Source organism: Aotus nancymaae, unplaced genomic scaffold (assembly GCF_030222135.1).
Source record: "Aotus nancymaae isolate 86718 unplaced genomic scaffold, 86718_ANA_hifiasm-v0.15.2.pri h1tg000077l, whole genome shotgun sequence".
Taxonomy (NCBI): Eukaryota; Metazoa; Chordata; class Mammalia; order Primates; family Aotidae; genus Aotus; species Aotus nancymaae.
In genome coordinates, this window is record NW_026988492.1 from 14,865,935 (window position 1) to 14,887,936 (window position 22,002).

General features: G+C 36.8%; 1 protein-coding gene across 1 annotated transcript in view; it reads right to left on the bottom strand.

Moving 5' to 3' along the window:
• Nucleotides 1–1,068: 1,068 nt before the first annotated feature.
• MALRD1 (MAM and LDL receptor class A domain containing 1) overlaps nucleotides 1,069–22,002 on the bottom strand; it is a 609,315-nt gene continuing 588,381 nt past the window's right edge. Inside the window, exons 39-40 of the mRNA XM_064368444.1 lie at nucleotides 5,298–5,373; nucleotides 1,069–1,381 (exon numbers count right to left, since the gene is read on the bottom strand). Of these exons, the coding sequence (XP_064224514.1) occupies nucleotides 1,280–1,381; nucleotides 5,298–5,373 (178 nt within the window). The 3' untranslated portion in view covers nucleotides 1,069–1,279. The remainder of the gene's footprint in view (nucleotides 1,382–5,297; nucleotides 5,374–22,002) is intronic.

Consider the following 22,002-nt stretch of genomic DNA (forward strand, 5'->3'; position numbering starts at 1 on the left):
TTCATTCTAATGATAGTTTCTTTTGCTGTGCAGAAGCTCTTAAGTTTAATTAGATCCCATTTGTCTATTTTGACTTTTGTTGCCATTGCTTTTGGTCTTTTAGTTATGAAGTCCTTGTGCATGCCTATGTTCTGAATTATATTGCCTATGTTTTCTTCTAGGGTTTTTATGATGTTAGGTCTTATGTTTAAATCTTTAATCCATCTGGAGTTAATTTTTGTGTAAGGTGTAAGGAAGGGATCCAGTTTCAGCTTTCTGCATATGGCTAGCCAGTTTTCCCAAACCATTTATTAAATAGAGAATCCTTTCCCTATTGCTTGTTTTTGTCAGGTTTGTCAAAGATCAGATGATTGTAGATGTGTGGCATGATTTCTGAGGCCTCTGTTTTGTTTCATTGGTCTATATCTCTGTTTTGGTACCAGTACCATGCTGTTTTGATTACTGTAGCCTTGTTTGAAGTGAGGTAGCATGTTGCCTCCAGCTTTGTTTGCTTGTTTTTGCTTAGGATATTCTGCCTCTAAACTCTATTGCAAACACAATGCTGCAGCTTGTGTAGACCTCATCTAACCTGTAGGGGAGCTGGCCTGAGAGCACAGGCTGGGAAGTGAAAGTCTTCTACTAACAAGGTGTTTACTGAGGTCACAGAAGTGTTACAACGACCATCCTTAGAGGGGCTCCATCTCCTAATTTCCTTGTTGTGGGGTAAGGATTGCCACATGATTCAAGACATTCGCCTGAAGAGTTTTCAGTTTCTTGTAGCTACAAGCTTCTTAACTCATAGGTTTAGCATTATTTTTATGTGTATAGAAAAGTATAAATTATTTGAAAAACACAAGAATAGGAGGATAATTTATCACTTTTTTTTTTACAAAGTGCTGAAACAACTCATGATTATGTTGCCTTGGCTTTCTGTGGTTTGTCCACTTCTGCCTATGTGTATACCAAGTCAGTTCACCTGTGTTTCTAAGCTATAGGGCAAAGAAAGAACATTTTAAAACTTCTTCACATTCAGAATCTGAAAAGAATTGATTCATCATCTTAAAAAAATCAAAGAAAAACAAGGAACTAGCTTAAGTTGAAATTTTATTAAAATATTCAGATGTTCAATGCAGATAAGGTACTGATTCTGATTCCATATAAACATTATATTCTGTAAGGAAATTTATTCAAAAACGTTATAATTACACTGGGATTTTGAATCCTTTCTCTTTTTACCATTGTAGATGAGTTTCTATCAGATTGGGGAGACTGCAATTTTTTGGAAACTACACATGTTGGATCAGACTTGCTCTCGATGTTGCTGTTTTAGATGATCTGCCATGGTCTCCAGGCCTCCTGATGTTCTGTCATATAATGGATTTGAGAAGGAATAGATAGAATTCTGAAGAAGAAAATCATAGTTGAAAGGGTAGAATTTTAGCCATTAAAATAAGAAATCTCTCCAAGGATCATGCAGAATGTAGCAAAGATCCCAATGAATTTTCACTGGAATAATAACTAGAACATCCCTGATTCTTCCTCTAGAACCTACAGACTGCAATGCTTGATTTTCTGACACAAGCGTAGATTCCATGTATCCTGGGGTCCTCTGGAATTAGGCACCACTACCTCAGCTCTGGTGGAGTAGGGAAGTACAATGACCAATATTTTGACTACTTCTTTTGCTGGTTTCACTAGGCTTTCTGTATTGAATATAGTTAGGTTAGACAAAATAAAGCAAAACCAATGGCTCTAAGTATATAGAGCCAGTTTATGTACATTAAAATGCCATTTCATTTAAGTTTTCTGTAAACTACATAATTATGGTTTAAACTATATAATTCTAGTTTACAGGAAAATCTAAAATGTGTGAAATTCTATAGGACAAGCAACCTGGTTTCTTCAACAAATAATGTGCAAGAAAAATAAGAGACAGAATGGAAACTAGAGATGAAAACAGATTTAAGACATCTGTCTACCCATTTGGATGCATATACCTTCTAAAATTTCTGATTTTTAAAATGTAGCTACAACAACAAAACCCCAATATAAAACCTTTTGCTTATTTATGAAGCTGGTGGGGTAGGTTGAACACTGAAAATCTGATGTCATTGAGACATTATTGTTAAATGTTTAGGTATGATCCTGCCGTTATATTTTTAAAAGTCCTTATCCTTTAAAAACACAACTGAAGTCTTTACAATTGAAATTAAATGGTATCTGGGATTTGCTTGAAAGCCTTCTGGAGGGTGAGGAAATGGAAGCAGGAGAGATGAAACAATAATGAATTTGGGTTGATAATCTTTGAAGCTGGCTGATGGGTACGTGGCAGTTGCTTACAATGAATATTGCTATGAATGTTGGCATCAAGTGCCAATGAACGTTGCCATGAATACTCTCTCCATTTCTGTATCAGAATGTGAATTTTCTCCAAGAGTTTAAAAAATAGAGTTTAAGGCCAGGCTCAGTGGCTCACGCCTGTAATCCTAGCAATTTGGGAGGCCAATGCAGGCGGGTCCCGAGGTGAACAGATCGAGACTTTCCTGGCCAACATGGTGAAACCTCGTTTCTATTAAAAATACAAAAATTAGCTGGATGTGGTGGCACATGCCTGTAGTCCCAGCTACTCAGGAGACTGAGGCAGGAGAATTGCTTGAACATAGGAGGTGGAGGTTGTAGTGAGCCAAGATGATGCCACTGTACTCCAGACTGGCAACAGAGAGAGACTCTGTCTCAAAAAAAAAAAAAATAGAGTTTAAGAGATAGACTTAGAGAAGTCTATCTTTCTGATGACAGGGAAAGTAGACCTAGTTTAATTAATACAAAGTCATTTGTTTCCGAAACAATAGAAATCAAAATAGCAACAAAGGTCTGGAGATGTGCCAGGATTTCTTCTTTAGACATTCATAATGAAAGGAAAACAGAAAACGAAAAAGGATTTTTTCTTTCATCAAAATAGAAAATAAACATAAATCACTTCCGAGGTACTCTAAAGTCATCCACTAGGCCACCATACTCATACACAGTGGAAACCATATTAAAAACACATTGAAAGGTGGGTCTTTGATGGAGACCCCTTCCTCTGCTTGCTGAGAAGTATGAATCTGAATGCAACAGAATCCATCTCAGTAGAAATAAAGAATGTGTAACACCTACTGAGCCACTTTTCAGTTACCACAAGTTTGTGAGGCATTAATATAAAAAATACAAAATCTAAAAGACTTCACTTTAATTCCTTATCTCATGTGTATCTTTCAGATAGCAAAAGTTAAACTCAGCTGAGGATAAAAAGTATTAAATGTTCTGGCCAGGCACAGTGGCTCATGCCTGTAATCCCAGCACTTTGGGAGGCCGAGGTAGGCGGATCACCTAAGATTAGGAGTTTGAGATCAGCTTGAACAACGAAGTAAAACCCTATCTCTACTAAAAATACAAAAACTAGCTGGGCATGGTGGCGTGCACCTGTAATCCCAGCTACTCAGGAGACTGAGGCAGGAGAATCGCTTGAACCCAGGAGGTGGAGGTTGCAGTGAGTCGAGGTCACACCATTGCATTCCAGCCTGGGCAACAAGAACGAAACTTCATCTTAAAAATGAATAAATGATAAATTTTCTTTCTCCAGTAAAAATGAAAATATATATTATACCATCTTATTTTGTCAAAGATACATATTTGTTTGCTTAAATATGTATGTATTTTTTACCCATTAAGTAGGGCTACCTTTTCATTTTTACTCTGCTTTGATTTACTTGTCAAATCATCTAAATTCATTTTCTCTGTGCTTTAGGAAATAATTTACTTTCTGTCTTCATTCCTACCAGAACAATACTAAAAATGTGTATCATATCATTGATTAAAACACAAAAATAAAAAAGCCAAGTGTTTTGTTAGGCTTCAACCACAGCACTCGAGGCTTTCAAACTACTAGAAACCACCTATGCCAGTAAACTTGCTACTCATTTTCAGAACAAAGAACAGGATAAAGAACTATGACTTATTTTCATAAAAAAGAGAATAATTAAAACTTTAGCTTTCTATAATACTCACTTTATAAGGAGTAAATTTGATATATGTCTAAAATTAGATGTAATAAAACTTTTATACTTCAGAAGTGGTGTGTCATAACTAACTTACTTTATATCCAGATGGATTCTCATAATACCTACTTAAGAAAGGAATGAAAAAGAAAGAAAGGAATGAGATGTTCATCAAAGAGTACAAAGTCTGTGCAGGATGAATAAATTCTGGAGATCTAATGTAGAGCATGTTACTATAGCTAATAATACTGTGTGATATACTTTAAATTTGCTAAGGGAGATCCTAAATGTTTTCACCACACACACACACACACACACACACACACACACACAACCACACACACACAGAGTTAACTATGTGAGGTAATATTTTAATTAGTTTGGTTGTAGTAATCACTTCACAATGTATACCTATGTTAAAACTTAATGTATACCTTAAACATATAAAAGTTTTATTCGTCAACTATACCTAAAAATAACTTAAAAACGAAAAAAACGAAATAAAGGAACAAGAAAGGTTTTCCTTGCCATTTTCACTTTGCTTATACAAGTAAGGGGTAGCCCCAAAAATGGCCTAGGAAGATTTAATACATCCTCATTTCCTTTTTTTTTCTAAGTTATCAGGTAATTTCCTTTTTCTCTTCTAAGTTATCAGGTAATGGCTCTCACTACTCACCCTAATTTTTTTTTATACTTTAAGTTCTGGGGTACATGTGCAGAAAGTGCAAGTTTGTTACATAGGTCTACGCGTGCCATGGTGGTTTGCTGCATCCACCAACCCGTCATCTACATAAGGTATTTCTCCTAATGCTGTCCCTCCCCTAGACCCCAACCCCTGACAGGCCCTGGTACTCACTCTAAATTTAAACAGAACATAAAATGTTATCCTTTCTTTTGTTTTTGAAAATAAAATACGAAAGACATTCAATGAATAGTTACTGTAAGTAGCTGACTAATACTCTGTGGGTTAACCTGATATTTTCCAGATTTGTCAGTTCTTTTTGAGTATAAATAGTGACCACAATGCCACTGAACAGTGAACTGATCTTACAAGCAGATTGAAACTGTCCTGAAATGGAAAATTCTCACAGGACATTTATAGAGACTGAAACTCCTTTCTACCCCCAACTGAAATAACTCCACTAAAACAATTATTTATGATGTAGAAACATGTTCAAACAACACTGGTTCATTTGTGTGTGTGTGTGTGTGTGTGTGTGTGTGTATGTGTGTATGTTTGTACATGTGTGTGAAATGATACAGTTCACCCTTGCCACTTACCTCTGTTTTCTCTGGGTCACTCCAGTTCCGGTAAACTGGATTGACAAAGGCGCAGTTACCACTTCCCTCTGTTTTCCTTAAAGCACATAGGGCCATCAAGAAAAAAAAAAGTATTGAAATTTACCATAGTATATTTTCAGGTTGTTTGTTAAGAAACTTTTGAGAGACACGTTGTCTAGCCAGCACACTTATTTTCATGAATGTATTACCATTAGTAAAGTTTGTTTGTTTTTAATTTTCTTTTTGCAGGACACCAAGGCGACCACATTCATGAAAGCAAATGTAATTTGAACTCTGAATATTTAGATCCAAATAAACCCAGGCAAATAAAAGAAATGGCAAACGTTAGTCTTAATGTTGATTTCTGAAAATACTACTCAGTGCAAAGCATCCAACATTAGAAAGAACAATGTCATATAAAGCTGTACTAGTGATAAAGAAAGGCCATCTTGAAGTCCTTGGCACTGCAAAGTGCCAAACCACTACATCCTGAAGACTGTTTTCCATGACAGTATCTGTCATAAAGATCTGTAGTACATGAGTCACAGTCTTTAACATTTTAATCAGCAAGTTTAGATATAAGCATTTTGAAAAATTCTTTATGGTAGTGTTTCCTTTCATGAATATCCAACAGCAAGTCCTTGGTAATATCACATATTGGACGAGATGTGCATAATTCATTATCATTAACTGGACTCTATAGATTTTCTTTTAATGTTTCACTTAAGAATTAACACACTTATCAGAAGACATGCAGCCCTGGACTACTTGGTGACAACTGATGAAGAAAAAGTGTCCATCATAGGAACAACAACAACAAGAAAACCAAAACCTAAATAAGTACAGACACACACATACACACGAAAGGATCATAAACATGCATGTACACGCACATACACACACACACGAGAATGGAAGACCAGTTCCAGGATGACTGTTTTAAGGGCTTAATGACAAAAGTAACAAATATATAATGTATGATAATTGTATAATACAATGTATAACATATGTATAAGGTACATATTTTTGTCTAATCAGCCTATAGTGAAAATTAATGTTTGTCAGTAATATACCTCTAAGTCCCAAAATGAAATATAGTAAAAAGGCGTCTCTTACTGATTTGATTTCTGAAAAGAAACTGCCAGAGGTATAACTGCCTATTGTATCTACCAAACCACATGGTTCTTTTTGAAGAAACTGCAGCATTAGTGAGCCTCACAGTCTAATCTGGCTAATTATATTTGGCTGGTAATACGTTTTTCCTGTGGATTCAGTGTCTTTTAAGCTTCCTGATCTCCACGGTTTTTAAGAAATTGGCTTAAATATACAATAGATTAAATATTTCGTCTTCATGAAGGCTATATTTTGCTTATTGATGAATAGGGCCACATGCATCTATTTTGTGGGTTATTATTGAAAAAAGTCTGAACTGAGTCAACAAATATGTTAATTCTGTAACCACCAACTGAATGCTTCTTAGTTGCTCTGATTAATTTGAGTAAATTTGACTTTGACTCTTTGCCTTTACTGTGTTCAGCACTAGTCTATATTAAATGCTCTAGTAGTAATCTCAGCACATAGTATGGTTAGTGCATGAGCTGAGCCAGGGATGATCTTGGAGTTGAGGCTGGGTAGGGAGTGAAATGCAGTTTTGAAATATATCAAAATACCAAAGCAGGAAAATTTGGACATGGAAGTAGGGATGATCGAAACAGAATAGAAATTAGGAACTAAGTAAAGGTAAGACAGCCACTGACACTAAGAGCTCAGAAAAATTAATAGAGGCTGAAATCAGGCATGAAATCAGGAAGCAGGAGGAAACCCAAACCACAGGGCTAGACAGGACAGATGGTCAAAGGCTGAGCATGCAACCAGGAGCTGAAGAGACCAGCTTGGCATCGGTTGCAAGGATGTGAGGCAGGAGCAACACAGAAGATCTTGATATGAAGCAATTATTTTTGGTCTTAAACTGCTGGGACTCCAGATGACCCAGACCATGGCTGGCAGTCAAAGCTGGGTAAAATTTATACAATTCCCAGCCCTGTTAATTCAGTTATTGCAGCTACTTATCTTCTGAAAAGGTTTTAAGTCTGAAATAATTTTATATTAAAATGAAAAAAGAACATTTGAAGGTGTTTGGCCTTCAAGATTTGGGTAACTACAAAGTAGGAAGATGATATTTAAGAGTAAGGATGTGGAGCTGTAATAAAAGAAGAAAGGGTTTCAGAGTGCGTATTGGAAAGTGAGCAACGGCAAATCCTTCCTACCTTACCTTTTGTTTTTTAGGAGTCTCAAATTGCTTCTATTCTTCCCAGATCAAAGTTCTAACTCTCATTCTTGAAAACCCCTGGATTATTTACTTTATGAATAAATAGAAACGACATTAAATTTTGAGACATTAAATGTTAATGTCTTTCCTATTTATTTATAAGGTAAAATATCACACATACCATCCACAGATTCTTCCATGAAGGAAATGCTAGTGTCACTCCATACATTTGCTATTTCAAGGTTGACAGTATGATTTTCCATCTTCATCAATTATGTCAATTTGATATTCAAATACAGGCAATTTGATTTAAAATGGTGGATCCTTACATGAGGGAAATAAAATGTTTGTTTCATTATTAAGTTTTCTGCAATTTCTGAAACTCAATGGTGGAATGATGAGTCTTCCTCAGGCAAGAAAAGAAAAAATGCAATGTTTGACTTACTGATTTTGTCAATATGCCAGTAGCTGTTAAGGAGTTGATGTTCTTTTTTTCCCTCCCCCAGTGAATAAGTGAGTTGTAAGAATTGAGATTCTAAAGAACATAACCACCTCTAGGAATAATGATCAAGGACCTGACTTAGAAATTCTGAGTAGAGGAAAGGAAGTTGCATGGATCATATGAGCTTTTCTCCCTTGACTTATCATGCATTCACATAAATTATTAAGTTTCTCTTACATCCATTACATGCAGACACTATGCAAAGCGGCATTCTGAATGTGCAACAGGAGACATATGTCAGGGCAGAACTAAGATAATTCTGATGGCAATTTCCGATTTTAATTTAGTGAGCATATTTATATTTCTAACAGAATTCACTTATTAACTGAACAACATCGTTCTAGTGTTGATAAAAGCATGGAAGTGTTTATAATAGTCTGAAATGATTACAAATGGAATGAAGAAAAACAAAAAGAATTTTAAAAACCTATGTTACATCCAGTAAACATAACATTGAGGTGAATATTTTACATTTTTAACAGCTTTATGTAGCTATAAATCACATGCCATACAATTCTCAAATTTAAAGTATACAATTCAGTGGTTTTCAGTAATGTTACTTTTATTAATTTTTAATCTTTAAAAGAATGGTAACCTATATATCAGAAAAAAATTGCTATTTTAACCACTTCAAGTATACAATTCAATGTCATAATTCCATTCACAGTGTTGTGGTACCATTACTACTATTTCCAAAACGTTTTTATCACTCTGAACTGAAACTCCATGGCCAGTAAGCATTAACATCACATTCTCCTCCAATGAATCCCAGGTAAACTCTGGTCTACTTTCTGTCTTTATAAGGCTCTAGGTACCTCACCTAACTGGAATCATGCAGCATTTGTCCTTTTGTGTTTGGCTTATTTCACTTAGCATAATTTTTTCAAGATTCATCCATATTGTATACCATGTATCAGAATTTAAATCATTTTTACTGCAGAATAATATTCCATTGTATGTATATGTCACATTTTCTTTATTTATTCACCTGTTAATGGAAATTTAGGCAGTTTCCATCTTTTGGTTATTGCAAATAGTGCTATGGTGAACAGTGCTGTATGAGTATCTGTTTAAGTCTCTATTTTGATTCTTCTAGGTGTGTAACTAGGCGTTGAATTGATAGAACACATAGTAATTCTTAACTTTTGAGGAATTGCCAAACCGTTTTTGATAGTGCCGCACCATTTTACATTCCCACCAACAATGTGTGAAGGTTTCTATTTCTCCTCATCCTCATCAACACTTGTCATTATCAGTTTTATTATTATTATTGCTATCTCAGTAGATGTGACTTGGTATCGAATTGTGGTCCTGATTTTCATTTCCCTAATGACTAGTGATGCTGAAAATCTTTTTTATGTACTTATTGACTGTGTGTAATCTTCTTTGAAGAAATGTCTATTCAAGTCCTTTGTCCATTTTGAAATCGGGTTGTCTTTTTCTTCTTAAGTTTTGTGCATTTTTATATATTCTAGATATTGAACTTTAATCAGATAATTTTGAATATTTTCTAGCATTTTGTAGCTTGCCTTTTCACTTTCTTGATAATGTCTTTTGATGCACAAAAGGTTTTGATTTTGACTAAGTCCCATTTACCTATTTATTTTTTATTGTTGTTGCTTGTGCTTTTAGTGTCATATTTAAGAATCAGTTTCCAAATCCAAGGTCATGAAGATTTATCACTGTTTTCTTCTAAATGCATTATGGCTTTAACTCTTACATGTAGCCTTTTGATCCATTTTGAGTTAATTTCTGTATGTGGTGTGAAGTAGGGGTCCATCTGCACTCTTCTGTATGTCAAAATTGAGTTGTCCCAATATCATCTATTGAAGAGACTATGTGTTCCCCCATTGAATGGACTTGGCATCTTTGTCAAACATCAATTCATGTATGGGTTTATATTTGAACTTTCAATTCAGTTGTCTAGTCTCATGCCTTTTAAGACTGTTTTGTTTAGTGTACTTCTGTAGTAAATTTTGAAACTGGGAAGTCTGAGTTATCCAACATTGTTTTGGCTATTTGGTACCCTTGCAATATATAAATTTGAGAAGAGGATTTTCATGTTTGCAAAAATGGCTGTTGGAATTTTTGAAAGAGATTGCTTTGAATCTGTAGGTTGCTGTATTAGTCTGTTTCATGCTGCTATGAAGAAATACCTGAGCCTGGATAATTTGTAAAGAGGTTTAATTGACTCACAGTTCCACAGGGCTGGGGAGGCCTCAGGTAACCTACAATCATGACAGAAGGGGAAACAAATATGTCCGTCTTCGCACAGCAGCAGTAGCAAGGAGAAGTGCAGAGCAAAAGGGGGAAAAGCCCCTCGCAAAACCATCAGACCTTTCGAGAACTCACTATCACAAGAACAACAGCATGAGGGTAACCGCCCCCATGATTAAACTACCTCCCACCAGGTCCCTCCCACTACCTGTGAGGATTATGGAAACTAGAATTCAAGATGAGAAACTAGAATTCACATCAGGTGCTTTAGTTAGTATTAACATCTTGACAACATTGTCTTCCTTTCCATGAACTTAGTCTGTCATTGCATTTAGTCAAGTCTTATTTAATTTCTTTCAATAATGTTTTGTGATTTTTAAGTGTATAAATCTTTCACCTCACTGGTTAAATTTGTTCACAGGTATTTTATTCTTTTCGATACTATTGTCAATGGAATTGCCTTCTAGATTTCATTTTCAGATTGTTCATTGCTGGTATGCAGCAATACAACTGATTTTTGAGTGTTGATTTTTTTTTTAATTTATTTATTTTACTTTAGGTGCATACTATATCTGGCATTTCTCCCCATGTTATCCTTATACCCTGTAACTTCTCTGAGTTTGTTTGTTTGCTTTAGCAGCTTTCTTGTGAGTTGTTTGGGATTTCTTATTTATAGAATCATGCCATTTGTAAATACTGAATTTTACATCTGCTTTTCCAATTTGAAAGCCTAATACTTCCCTTTTTCCCAATTCCTTTGGCAAAAATTTATTTTTGATAACCACATGTATCCCTAGCTTAGTGGGGCTATAAAACGTCCTTAATATAAACAATTTTAAAGCTAGTGTATGGGAAAATTATTACAGCAATGTTTGGACAGTTTTAGGGTAGAGTCTGATTATCACTTAAAGCAAACATCTCGAGACTAGATAAGTGAATAAACCTTTATCTGGGTTGAAAGAAAACAAAGTTGACAGTGAGACTAGCTGTCACTCTGAATGCTGAAGTGTCCAGGACAGAGTGACAGCACAGTGTTTCTGCCGAGAGGCCTGTCCTTCAAAATGAGCATCTTTTTATACACATTGCAAGTTTGTTAATTTTTAAAATACAATTTTATAATTTGTTTTACTGTTTTCTATTAACTTTATTTACTAAATTGATTGTCATTTTGGTGATAAATGGATGATCTAATTTCTTATCTTAACTACAGACATGTGGGCGTCTTTTTTTTTTTTTTTTCCTAATTTACCAGTAAGTCACTTGGTGTGTCTATAAAACTGTTCAGACACACCAAGTGACTTACTGGTAAATTAGGAAAAAAAAAAAAAAAAAAAAAACTGTTCAGGCTGCTTAGTGAAATTCACCAAACACCTAGTTTCCACTATTATCCCACGAGAGTAACACTGTTGCAGTATGTTCCATATTTAAAAGTAGGTTTAGAAAACACTTGAGAAAAATGAGCTCAAGACTTCTAATTTTTTTGTTTTTTATTTTTAGAGACAGAGGACTCTCACTCTGTCACCCAGGCTGATGTACAATGGTGTGATCATAGCTCACTGCAGCCTGGAACTCCTGGACTCAAAAGATCCTCCTGCCTCAGCTTTCTGAGTAGCTGGGACTATAGGTGCATGCCAACATACCTGGCTAATTTTAAAACTTCTCAGGCTGCTTAGTCAAATTCACCAAACACCTAATTTCCATTACCATCTCAAGGGAGTAATGCTGTTGCAATATGTTCATATTTAAAATTAGGCTTAGAAAATATTCAAATAAAATGAGCTCAAAGTTTAATTTTTTTTAATTTTTATTTTTAGAGACAGAGTCTCACTATGTTGCCTAGGCTGGTATACAGTGGTGTGATCATAGCTCACAGCAGCCTTGAACTCCTGGACTTAAGCAATCTTCCTGCATCAGCCTCCCAAGTTGCTGGGAATATAGATGCATGCCAACACACCTGACTAATTTTTTAATTTTTTTAGAGATGGGGTCTTGCTACATTGTCCAGTCTGGTCTCAAACTCAAACTCCTAACCTCAAGCAATTCTCTTGGTCTCCTAAAGCACTGGGATTTTGGGTGTGAGCCACTGTGCCTGATCTGAGCTCAAAACTTCAGCACAGATTTTTTAAGTGAAAGGGAATACCATTTGTGAAGTTCATGGATGATTATTTCTGTAGCATCTTGGTGGACTGTATTATAAAACTTTAGTGTTAAAACCTGTCCACTCAAATGTATGAAGAATCATACTTTCTGAAATTAGGATAATTACAATACAGCTGTCAATGGAAGCATAATAATTCATCTATCAGAAGCTATTTTCTCTGTATGGCATGTGTGGAGGCATTGGTTCTCATGCTTCCATGAGTGAACTGATTTCTAAACATTGTTTCTAAGATGTGAGACAATATCCTGAAATCCGAGACACACTTGTCATGAGTTTAAGTACCTGAAAGGAACTGATGCTCTAACAATGTGGTAACTCACTCTCTGTGATGGTGGAAAGAGTATTTTTTAATGTTACTTATCATTTTTCTTATTTATTTATTGAAATTCACCCAGCATGTCTAGGACACATACTATGTACTAAACGTTTCACTGGGTCCTAGACTTACAAAATTGATCAGTATATGGCTCCCACCTCTAGGGCTTCTCAGAGGCTGGCAATTGCTGGGTTCTGTCTCTTAAATGAAATGACATGTTTACGAAATGCTTATCACAAGTAAGCGCCCACTGATAGTTGAGTGCTATTCTCTTTACCTTCTTTCCTTATGCCTTCCTCCTTTCATCATTTACATCTTTTTTTAAACTTCCTCCTTCTTCCCCCTGACCCCCATACTTGTGAAATGAAAGGACATTGGTGTAAAGAACAATCTTAAGGAGGTGTCAAAATTAATAATAATAATCACTGTAGTACTTCTAACTTTTTCCACCTTCTTTTTAGAGACATGGTCTTGCTCTTCACCCAGGCCATGATATAGTAGCATGATCCTAGCTCACAGCAGACTCCAACTCCTGGGATCAAGAGATCCTCCTGCCTGACCTCCTGACTAGCTGGGACTACAAGAATATGCTACTACACTCAGCTAATTTTTAAATTTTTTGTAGAGATGACATCTCACTATATTGCTCAGGCTGGTCTTCAACATCTAGCCTCAAGCAATCCTCTCACCTCAGCCTCTGAACATTCTGGGATTACAGGTATGGGCCACCATGCCTGGCATTACTCTTAATTTTAAAAAACAGATTAATTTGGAGCCTAGCAAGAACCTTTGCAATCATCTTGTCTCTGTCATTTAATACAGATGAAGCAACTAAGATTCTTCCCCAACTAGACTATAAGTCCTCTGGAGGATAAGGAACATGTCTGGTTTCCTCATTTCTCTGTCACAGCACCTTGTGAATGCCTGGAATACAGTAGAAATCAAATGAATGTTTGTAGAAAGAATAATGATAATTGCCTATAGTCTAAAGGTTTAGTGATGAAGTCCATTAACCTCTCTCTGCTTATTTCCACCCCCAACAATATATTTCATCAACTCCCATAGAGGAAAGACAATTCAGTTTTTACTACTGTTCAATAGAGCCACATTTGTATGTAGCTTCCTGTTCTGCTTAGCCCAAGACTTTAAGTGGGCCAGGAGCTGACTTCTGCCCTCTGTTTTTTTCCATTCCTTTTTTACCTGCTTAAGTGGCAGCCCAGAGGAGTTTGGGGGCTTCCCTGAAGATGAGCAGAGTATAGTAGATTAGGCATGGCCTTTCTATCTCTTTCTGCTATGGAGAAACTCAGAAAGTTATATGGCTGGAAAAAAAAAATCACCTTGGTACTAACTCGTTATTTTACAATATTTGAAAAACAAAGAACTGTGTTCCTCCTAAGCAGTTCTTTTAAAAAATGGAGAAGTATGAAAGATCTATGCATAAACTTCAAGATCTTCAAGAGAAGTTTCAGGCTGTGAAGCATTTGTTTTGTTACTACTGGAGAGAGACGTTTCCTAATCATAAAAATGCATGGACTTTTTTTTCTTAAAGGATGCATCTAAATTATGAAAGACAATAACTTCACTGGTGGAAATAGGATTCATTTATTCTGGAGTCATGCCTATTACATTTTGTTTAGCCTAATTAATGGTGAATCTGAGTTGTCCCAAAGAAGTAAATCTTACTTCTCCTCTCCCTACTTCCGCCTCAGTCATTTTAAAATCTTCAGTTAGTTTTTCCCAAATGTTTCCAGTCTTAAGATTTAAGGAATTTGAAGCCTTTCGCAATAGTCTAATCTTCCAGATAAAAGGAAAATACAATATTCTAATAAAAATAAAATATTTCTGTGTTTCCATTTTAATCATACCTATTTTAAATGTTCATTAAATATATTTCCCTCTACCAAGAAGAGATCATTTTACAAATGTTTTGTAAACATTTGTACTGGTTTCTTTTTGTTTGTTTGTTTTTTAACTTTGTCTCATCCTAAAAATCAATGAGCTATGTTTTATTTTTATTTTTTCTTCCCTGGCTTTATAACCTAGGGAAATAGGTTTTGTGGTTTGTTTACTTGTTCATTTTTAACTTGCAGTAATCATGAGAGATTGGTGTACTATATTTCCCATGTAACTCTCTGTCTCAAATGGTTCACATGTATCATCTTTCTTGTCTCAAAACCTGAAAATGTTCTTTTACACCTTGTGTCTGATCATTACAGTCTTTTTTTTTTAGGCTATTTGAATAGACTGTTTAAGGAAAGTAATCATAAATTTTAATTTTAGGCACCATTTTGTCCTTCTTGTAATAAAGACAGATTTGTGGCATTTTACAAAAGAAAAGTTAGCACAGTAAATGAACATAAAACAAATAGGTAGGTAGAAGGCTGGAGAAAGGGAATCTGAGAACAGGAAAACAGTACTGAGCCAGCGGTAACAAGATGGACGGTTCATGAAATGGGCATCACTGGAGTATGTATATTTATTAGAGGCAGGATGCAACTTACACTTTCAGATTCTAGAATTCAAATTTAAGCAGGACAATCAATTACACAGGCTATAATTTCAAAAAGAAACAAACCAGATGCTTAGAAGCACTTCTCCTCTAACTCAAGAGATAAAACATTTATCGTGTGGATAGTGTTACTGTAATCTAGTGTAACCAAGTAACGAGTCCCTCACAACGTTATTTTAGGGAAATCAGCAAAGGGTTACATTAGGTTGCTTTAACTAATAACTTTCAAATATCAGGCTGAAACGATGCCAAGATGTGCTTCAGTAAAAGTTATCCAGAAAGTGTGGGCAAGGAGGGAGGGAGATTTTATGGAGATCTTGAAGCATAACAAGAGAATTTGGTTTTGGGGGCATTTTTGTATGTTCATGTTTATCATAAAAAAGTCAACAACAAGCTTATAATGTATAGTTCATAATTGCAGTGTAACACATTAGATCTGTTATAAAAGTCTCTAAGTAGAAAAAAATTGTGCAAAGCCTTAAGGTATTAGAAGAAATAAGTTGAGTCTGTCAAGTCAACCTAGTCTCATTGAGGTACATGCTCATGAAGTAACATGTTATTGGACTACTGCTAATGAGAGAGAGAGAGAGAGAGAGAGAGAGAGAGAGAGAGAGAGAAATTATAAGAGAATGTAAATAGTAAACTATCTAATGGGCTCTACTGTCAAAATGATGATTTAAAAAAAATAAACAATCTGGAGGAAAAGAAAGAAAAGAACAAGCCAATTTGAAAAAGCAAGGATACATTAGGGGGAAATGTCTATGAGCTCACATTTTTATTTCCAAGTCCTTAAGGAACAAACTGAACCAAATGTTTGGGTGAAAAAGTTCAGAAAGAACTGGGTTTGCAAACACAACCAGAAATGCCACAAAAGGCAGAGGAAAAGATTTATCACCCAGGGTCACAAAACCAAACAATTGGAACACCAGATTTTGCTAAACGGATTCACATGATACAGCAGCTGCTTCATTTTTCTTCTACTCTTTTCAGGGAAATAAAATATGCTGACCACAAAACCTGTCACCGTTTAAGCACTCTTGCTGTGGCAGAGCACTTTAATGGAACATGCCCAGGAATATGGAGGCAATTAGTAGGAATAAAGCTGACCCAGGTTTCTGTAACTTAACCTTAAAGAAAACCCAGGCTGCCAATGGGAGCTCCGTCTTCAACCCACTTCTCAAGTGCAGTGTTAGCAAATTCATAACCACCTAATAGAAACCAGATGCCTAGCAGGAGAGTCCCCTTGGAAATATATTTGATAGGATAAATATATATGGATTTTTTTTGGGACAGTGTCTTGCTCTGTTGCCCAGGTTGGAGTACAGTGGTGGGATCATAGTTTGACCTCCTGGGGTCATGCAACCCTCCTTCCTCAGCCTCTTGGGTAGCTAGTCCTACAGCCATGTACCACCATGACCAGCTAATCTAAAAATATATATATTTTGCTGAGATGAGGTCTTGCTGTGTTGCATTGAGCTCCTGGACTCAAGCAATCCTCCTGCCTCAGCCTCACAAAGCACTGGGATTACAGGCATGAGCCACCATGAATGACCTAACAGCACATTTGAAAACTCCATCTTTACCTAGTAAAATGACTAGGAGTTGGTCTTTAGGTAATAATTAGAGAGAAAGACCAAAATGTACATAGAAAAAATTTCATCACAAATTATCAATAACAATGAAAAATTAGATGCAAGCTAAACGTCTAATAATAGGAGAATGGCTAATGACAGAGCATTATTCAGCTTTTTCAAGTCATGCTTTAAAGAATATAAAGTGGTATAGGGCTGTGAAATGCTTTGGATGCTTGTCCCCTTCAAATCTCATGATGAAATGTGATCCCCAATGTTGGAGGTAGAGCCTGGTGGGATCTGATTGGATCATTGGCAGATCCCTCACAAATGGCTCTGTGCCATCCCCTTGGTGATGAGTGAGTTCTTGCTCTGAGTTCATGTGATTCTGTCGTTTAAAAGTGTGTGGGACCTCCTCCCACTCTCTTTTGCTCTTGCTCTTGACACGTGATGGTCCTGCTCCACTTCGCCTTTTACCATGAGTAAAAGCTTCCCGATTTCTCCCAGGAGCTGAGTAGATGCTGGCACCAAGCTTCTTGTACAGCTTGCAGAACCGTGAGCCAACTAAACTGCTTTTCTTTATAAATTATCCAGCCTCAGGTATTTTTCTTTCTTTCTTTCTTTTTTGAGACAGAATTGTTCTGGAGTGCAGTGGACCAATCTAGGCTTGCTATAGCCTCCACCTCCTGAGTTCAAGTGATTCTCATGCCTCACCCTCCCAAATAGCTGAAATTACAAGCATGCATCACCACGCCTGATTAATTTTTGTATTTTTAGTAGAAATGGGGTTTTGCAATGTTGCCCAGGCTGGTCTCAAACTCATGACCTCAAGTGATCTGCCAGTCTTGGCCTATCAAAGTGCTGAGATTACAGGTGTGAGCCACCATGTCCAGCCCCAGCCTCAGGTATTTCTTTATAGTAGAGCAAAAAATGGCCTAACATAGGCTGTGGTTTTCAAAGTATGGGCTCTGGACTTCTGGAGGTTTTAAGATACTTTCCAAGGGTCTAAAAATTCAAAACTATTTTTCATACTAATAATAAGACACATGGGTAGAATATTCACTAAAATTTAAGCTAATGAGTTTTTATTATAGTAGACTTTTTACTGGGATGATATTTACACTGATGGCCCAGATGTGATGGAGAGGAAAACGGCAAGTATCTTAGCACTAGTTAAAGTCATGGTACCAAACTATACACTGTGTTCTTCATCACCACCTGTTGCCAGTAAAGCCAGTTATGACTTTGATAAAGCCTCAAAAATTATTACTCATATTAACTTTCAAGTCTGCAGTACAATTCATTTTCATATTCTGTGAAGTATGCATATAAAGCATCTTTGTGGAATACTGAAGCACATGTTGCCTTATGGAAAAGCACTGAGACTGAGTTGCATGCTAAACTAGCCACTTTTTCATCTTGGAGCAAAACTTGGATTTGAAAAAATTACTGACTGAAAAACTATGGTTCTTCACACTAGGGCATTTGGCAGACATTTTCATAAAAAGGAGTGAAGCAAGGCTCTTACATCAAAGAAAACACTAACAGTTCTGTTGCTGAGAAGCTTCAAACATCCAAACAAAAATAAGAATTTTGAAAAATAAGTATTGTCCACCATGAGTATGACAAATTTCCAATACTTTACTTGACTGATGAGTGTTTTTGTTTTTGTTTTTGCAATATTGGATAATTAAATGGGTCAACACTTGACATACTGCATAAATCGTTGAACCAGTATTTTCTAAATGTAACATGCATGATGATGCAAAATCACACATAAGTAAATGATCCACTCAAAGTGAAAAATATACCAGTGAATTTTTAATGTAACAGTTCAAAATCTATGGATGTGGTTTCAGATTCCGCATTAAAACTGCATTTTATGAAACTATCGCATGTAATGCTTTGGCGTAATAGAAAGGTATCCATCATTATCTCAAAAGCTATTAAAATATATCTTCTGTATTTTTCCATTCTTGCATTGCTATGATGAAATACCTGAGACTGGATAACTTATAAAGAAAATAGGTTTAGTTGGCTCACAGTTCTGCATGCTATACAGGAAGCATAGTGGCTTCTGCTTCTGGGAATGCCTAAGGAAATATACAGTCAGGTGGAAGGTGACAGGGAAGCAGACACGTCTTATATGACTAGGGCAAGATCAACAGACATATGGGACAGGTGTCACACAGTTTTAAACAACCAGATCGGCACATATACATCATGGAATACTATTCAGTCATAAAAAAGATGAGTTCATGTCCTTTGCAGGGACATGAATGAAGCTGGAAACCATCATTCTCAGCAAACTGACACAAGAACAGAAAACCAAACACTGCAAGTTCTCACTCGTAAGTGGGTGTTGGACAATGAGAACACATGGACACATGGAGGGGAACATCATACACGGGAGCCTTTCAGAGGGTAGGGGGCTAGGGGAGGGATAGCATTAGGAGAAATACCTAATGTAGGTGACAGGGTGATGGATGCAGCAAACCACCATGGCACGTGCATACTTACGTAACAAACCTGCACGTTCTGCACATGTACCCAGAACTTAAAGTATAATAAACAAAAAAAGAAAGAAAGAAAGAAAAAAAAAAACAGATCTCACAATAACTCATTCTCAATAGAACGGCACTGAGGGTATGGTGCTAACCCATTAATGAAAATTCCGCCTCCATGATTCAATCACTTCTCATCAGGCCCCCACTTCCAACACTGGGGATTACAGTTGGAGGTGACGTTTGGTGGGGACACAGATCCAAACCATGTCACATCCTTTTTCATATATATTTGTGTGAAGTTGAATAGGTTTAATGTACTTCAACAAAACAAGATAATGGTTTTAATGCGTAAGTAGATGTAAGAATCCCACACTAGCCCTCAGTAAAGGTTTGTATTAGTTTGAGTAGTGATAACATTTGGATGTTTTGTCCCCTTCAAATCTCATGTTGAAATGTGACCACCAATGTTGGAAAGTGGGCCTACTGGGAGGTTTTTGGGCCATGAGGGCAGATCCCACATGAAGGGTTTAGTGCTACCCTTGCAGTAATGAATGAATTCTCACTACGAATTCATGAGAAATCTAGTTGTTTACAAGAGCATGGCACCTCCTCCCTTTCTCTCGTGCTGACTCTTGCCATGTGATGCAACAGATTCCCCTTTGCTTTCTGCCATGATTGTAAGTTTCCTGAGGCCTCACCAGAAGCAGATGCCAGCATCATGCTGTTTGTACAACCTGCGCAGCTGTCAGCCAAACAAACCTCTCTTCTATATAAATTTCCCAGCTTCAGGTATTTCTTTATAGCAATGCAAATGGACTAACATAAGTAGCTTTGTTCTACTAAGAACTGGGATTTCAAATGTGAAGAAATACTTATTTACTTGGCTAACATACTTTTCCTTCAGTAAGTTTTTGCTAGTTACCAGTTCTGGAAATATTTTTTTCTCTCCATTTGTTCAACAAATGTGACATCTCAAAGGCCCACAGTTGGTAAATGTCATTTTTAAATAAAATGTTATATTTTAAATACATATAAATATTATACATATACCTTATGTATACAAATATGTTTTCATAATAGGTTATAATAGATATATTATTATTTAAAAATATATTAATAAATATAATTGTAAATATGGTAAGTCTTGATAGGTATAAACCACCTTAAAAAAAACTCTTTGGGGTCAGTAAGTTTTAAAAGTGTGATGGTATGTTGAGACCAAAATGTTTGAGAATGGTCAGTATGGAGAAATAAGGAGAAATAAATTTCATGGCAATTTAAATATTAAGAGGAAAGTGTGCATGTACATATTTATACATTAATTAAATTCTGGGTTAAACTCTGGGTTATGAGATTAACTAACATTTTAAATTCTTTTCTGGCATGTAGTTGGATTTCCCAAGTTCTATTTATGTGTCTGTTGTGCATTGGAATCTCAGGGTAGGGGTGATAGTTTTACAATTTGGAAAGATCACAAGGTGTGTCCCCAACTTGAGCTCTCCACCTCCACCATGCACACACACTTTGTAGGACATTTGCCTAAATAAAAGATGAGATCTGCATGCCTCATGATCTTTCCTTCCCAGTCTGCTGATTCCCCTCTTTTATCATCTCTGCTCAAGCCATCTCCTAGCCCTGGGGCACTACTCACACTTTTTGGATGTGTCACATTGATAACAGGAGGGGACAGGGAAGTGCTAGGTAGAGAAGGGCAGGTACCTGGTGAGGGCTCCATGTCCAGGACTGTGCCCACAGACCTAGGTGAGAAGAGGCATTTCCGTTTTCTTGCCCAAATGTTGTATTTCCCAGACCATCTTGGCCTGCCAAGCCCCCATCCTATGCCTATAAAACCCTCGAGACCCTAGCAGGCAGACACACAAGTAGCCAGACGTTGAGAGCAGCACACTGATGAAGAACACACAAGCGGAGCAGACGCCTGCAGGCCGACCAGCAGAACGATGTGGAGTTTGCCTGCTGGGATGTTGGAGGGGAGCCCAGTCACTGGGTAGCCAGACTCCAGGGGAAAACCACCTTCCAAATCCATTCCTTTCTGGTTTCCCCATCTTCTGAGAGCTACCACCACTCAATACAAACCCTTGCACCCATCTTCCAAGCCCACATGTGGTCCAATTTTTTCAGTACACCAACGCAAGAATCCAGGATACAGAAAGGCCTCTGTCCTTGCCACAAGGCAGAGGGTCTGCTTGAGCTGAATAACACGAGCCACCTACAGACAGCTAGACTGAAAGAGCACACTGTAACACACGCCCACTGGGGAGATGTAAAAACTCAACCCTAGACACTGCCATGGGGTCAGGTCCCCACAACTTGCCCGTTTGCATGCTTCCCCTAGAGGCTTAAGCAGTGGGGCAGGGAAGGAGCAAGCCCCACACACTCATAACATGCTCTGCAAGAAGGATAAGGGAACTTTTCCCATTTCAATATTTTTCTTAACTCTTGAATTTGCTTTTGAATGCCTTTCTCATCGGCTAGAACCTTTGCCAGCTCCGGAGCCAGACTGACCACTTCTCTGCACGCCACTGTGCATTGTGCATTTTACCATGAGCATGTGTAGTACTTTCTCTCCTTGCAATAAAACATTTTTCCAACTAGATTCCTCTATATGCAAACTCACTCTATTTTCCTTATTAAA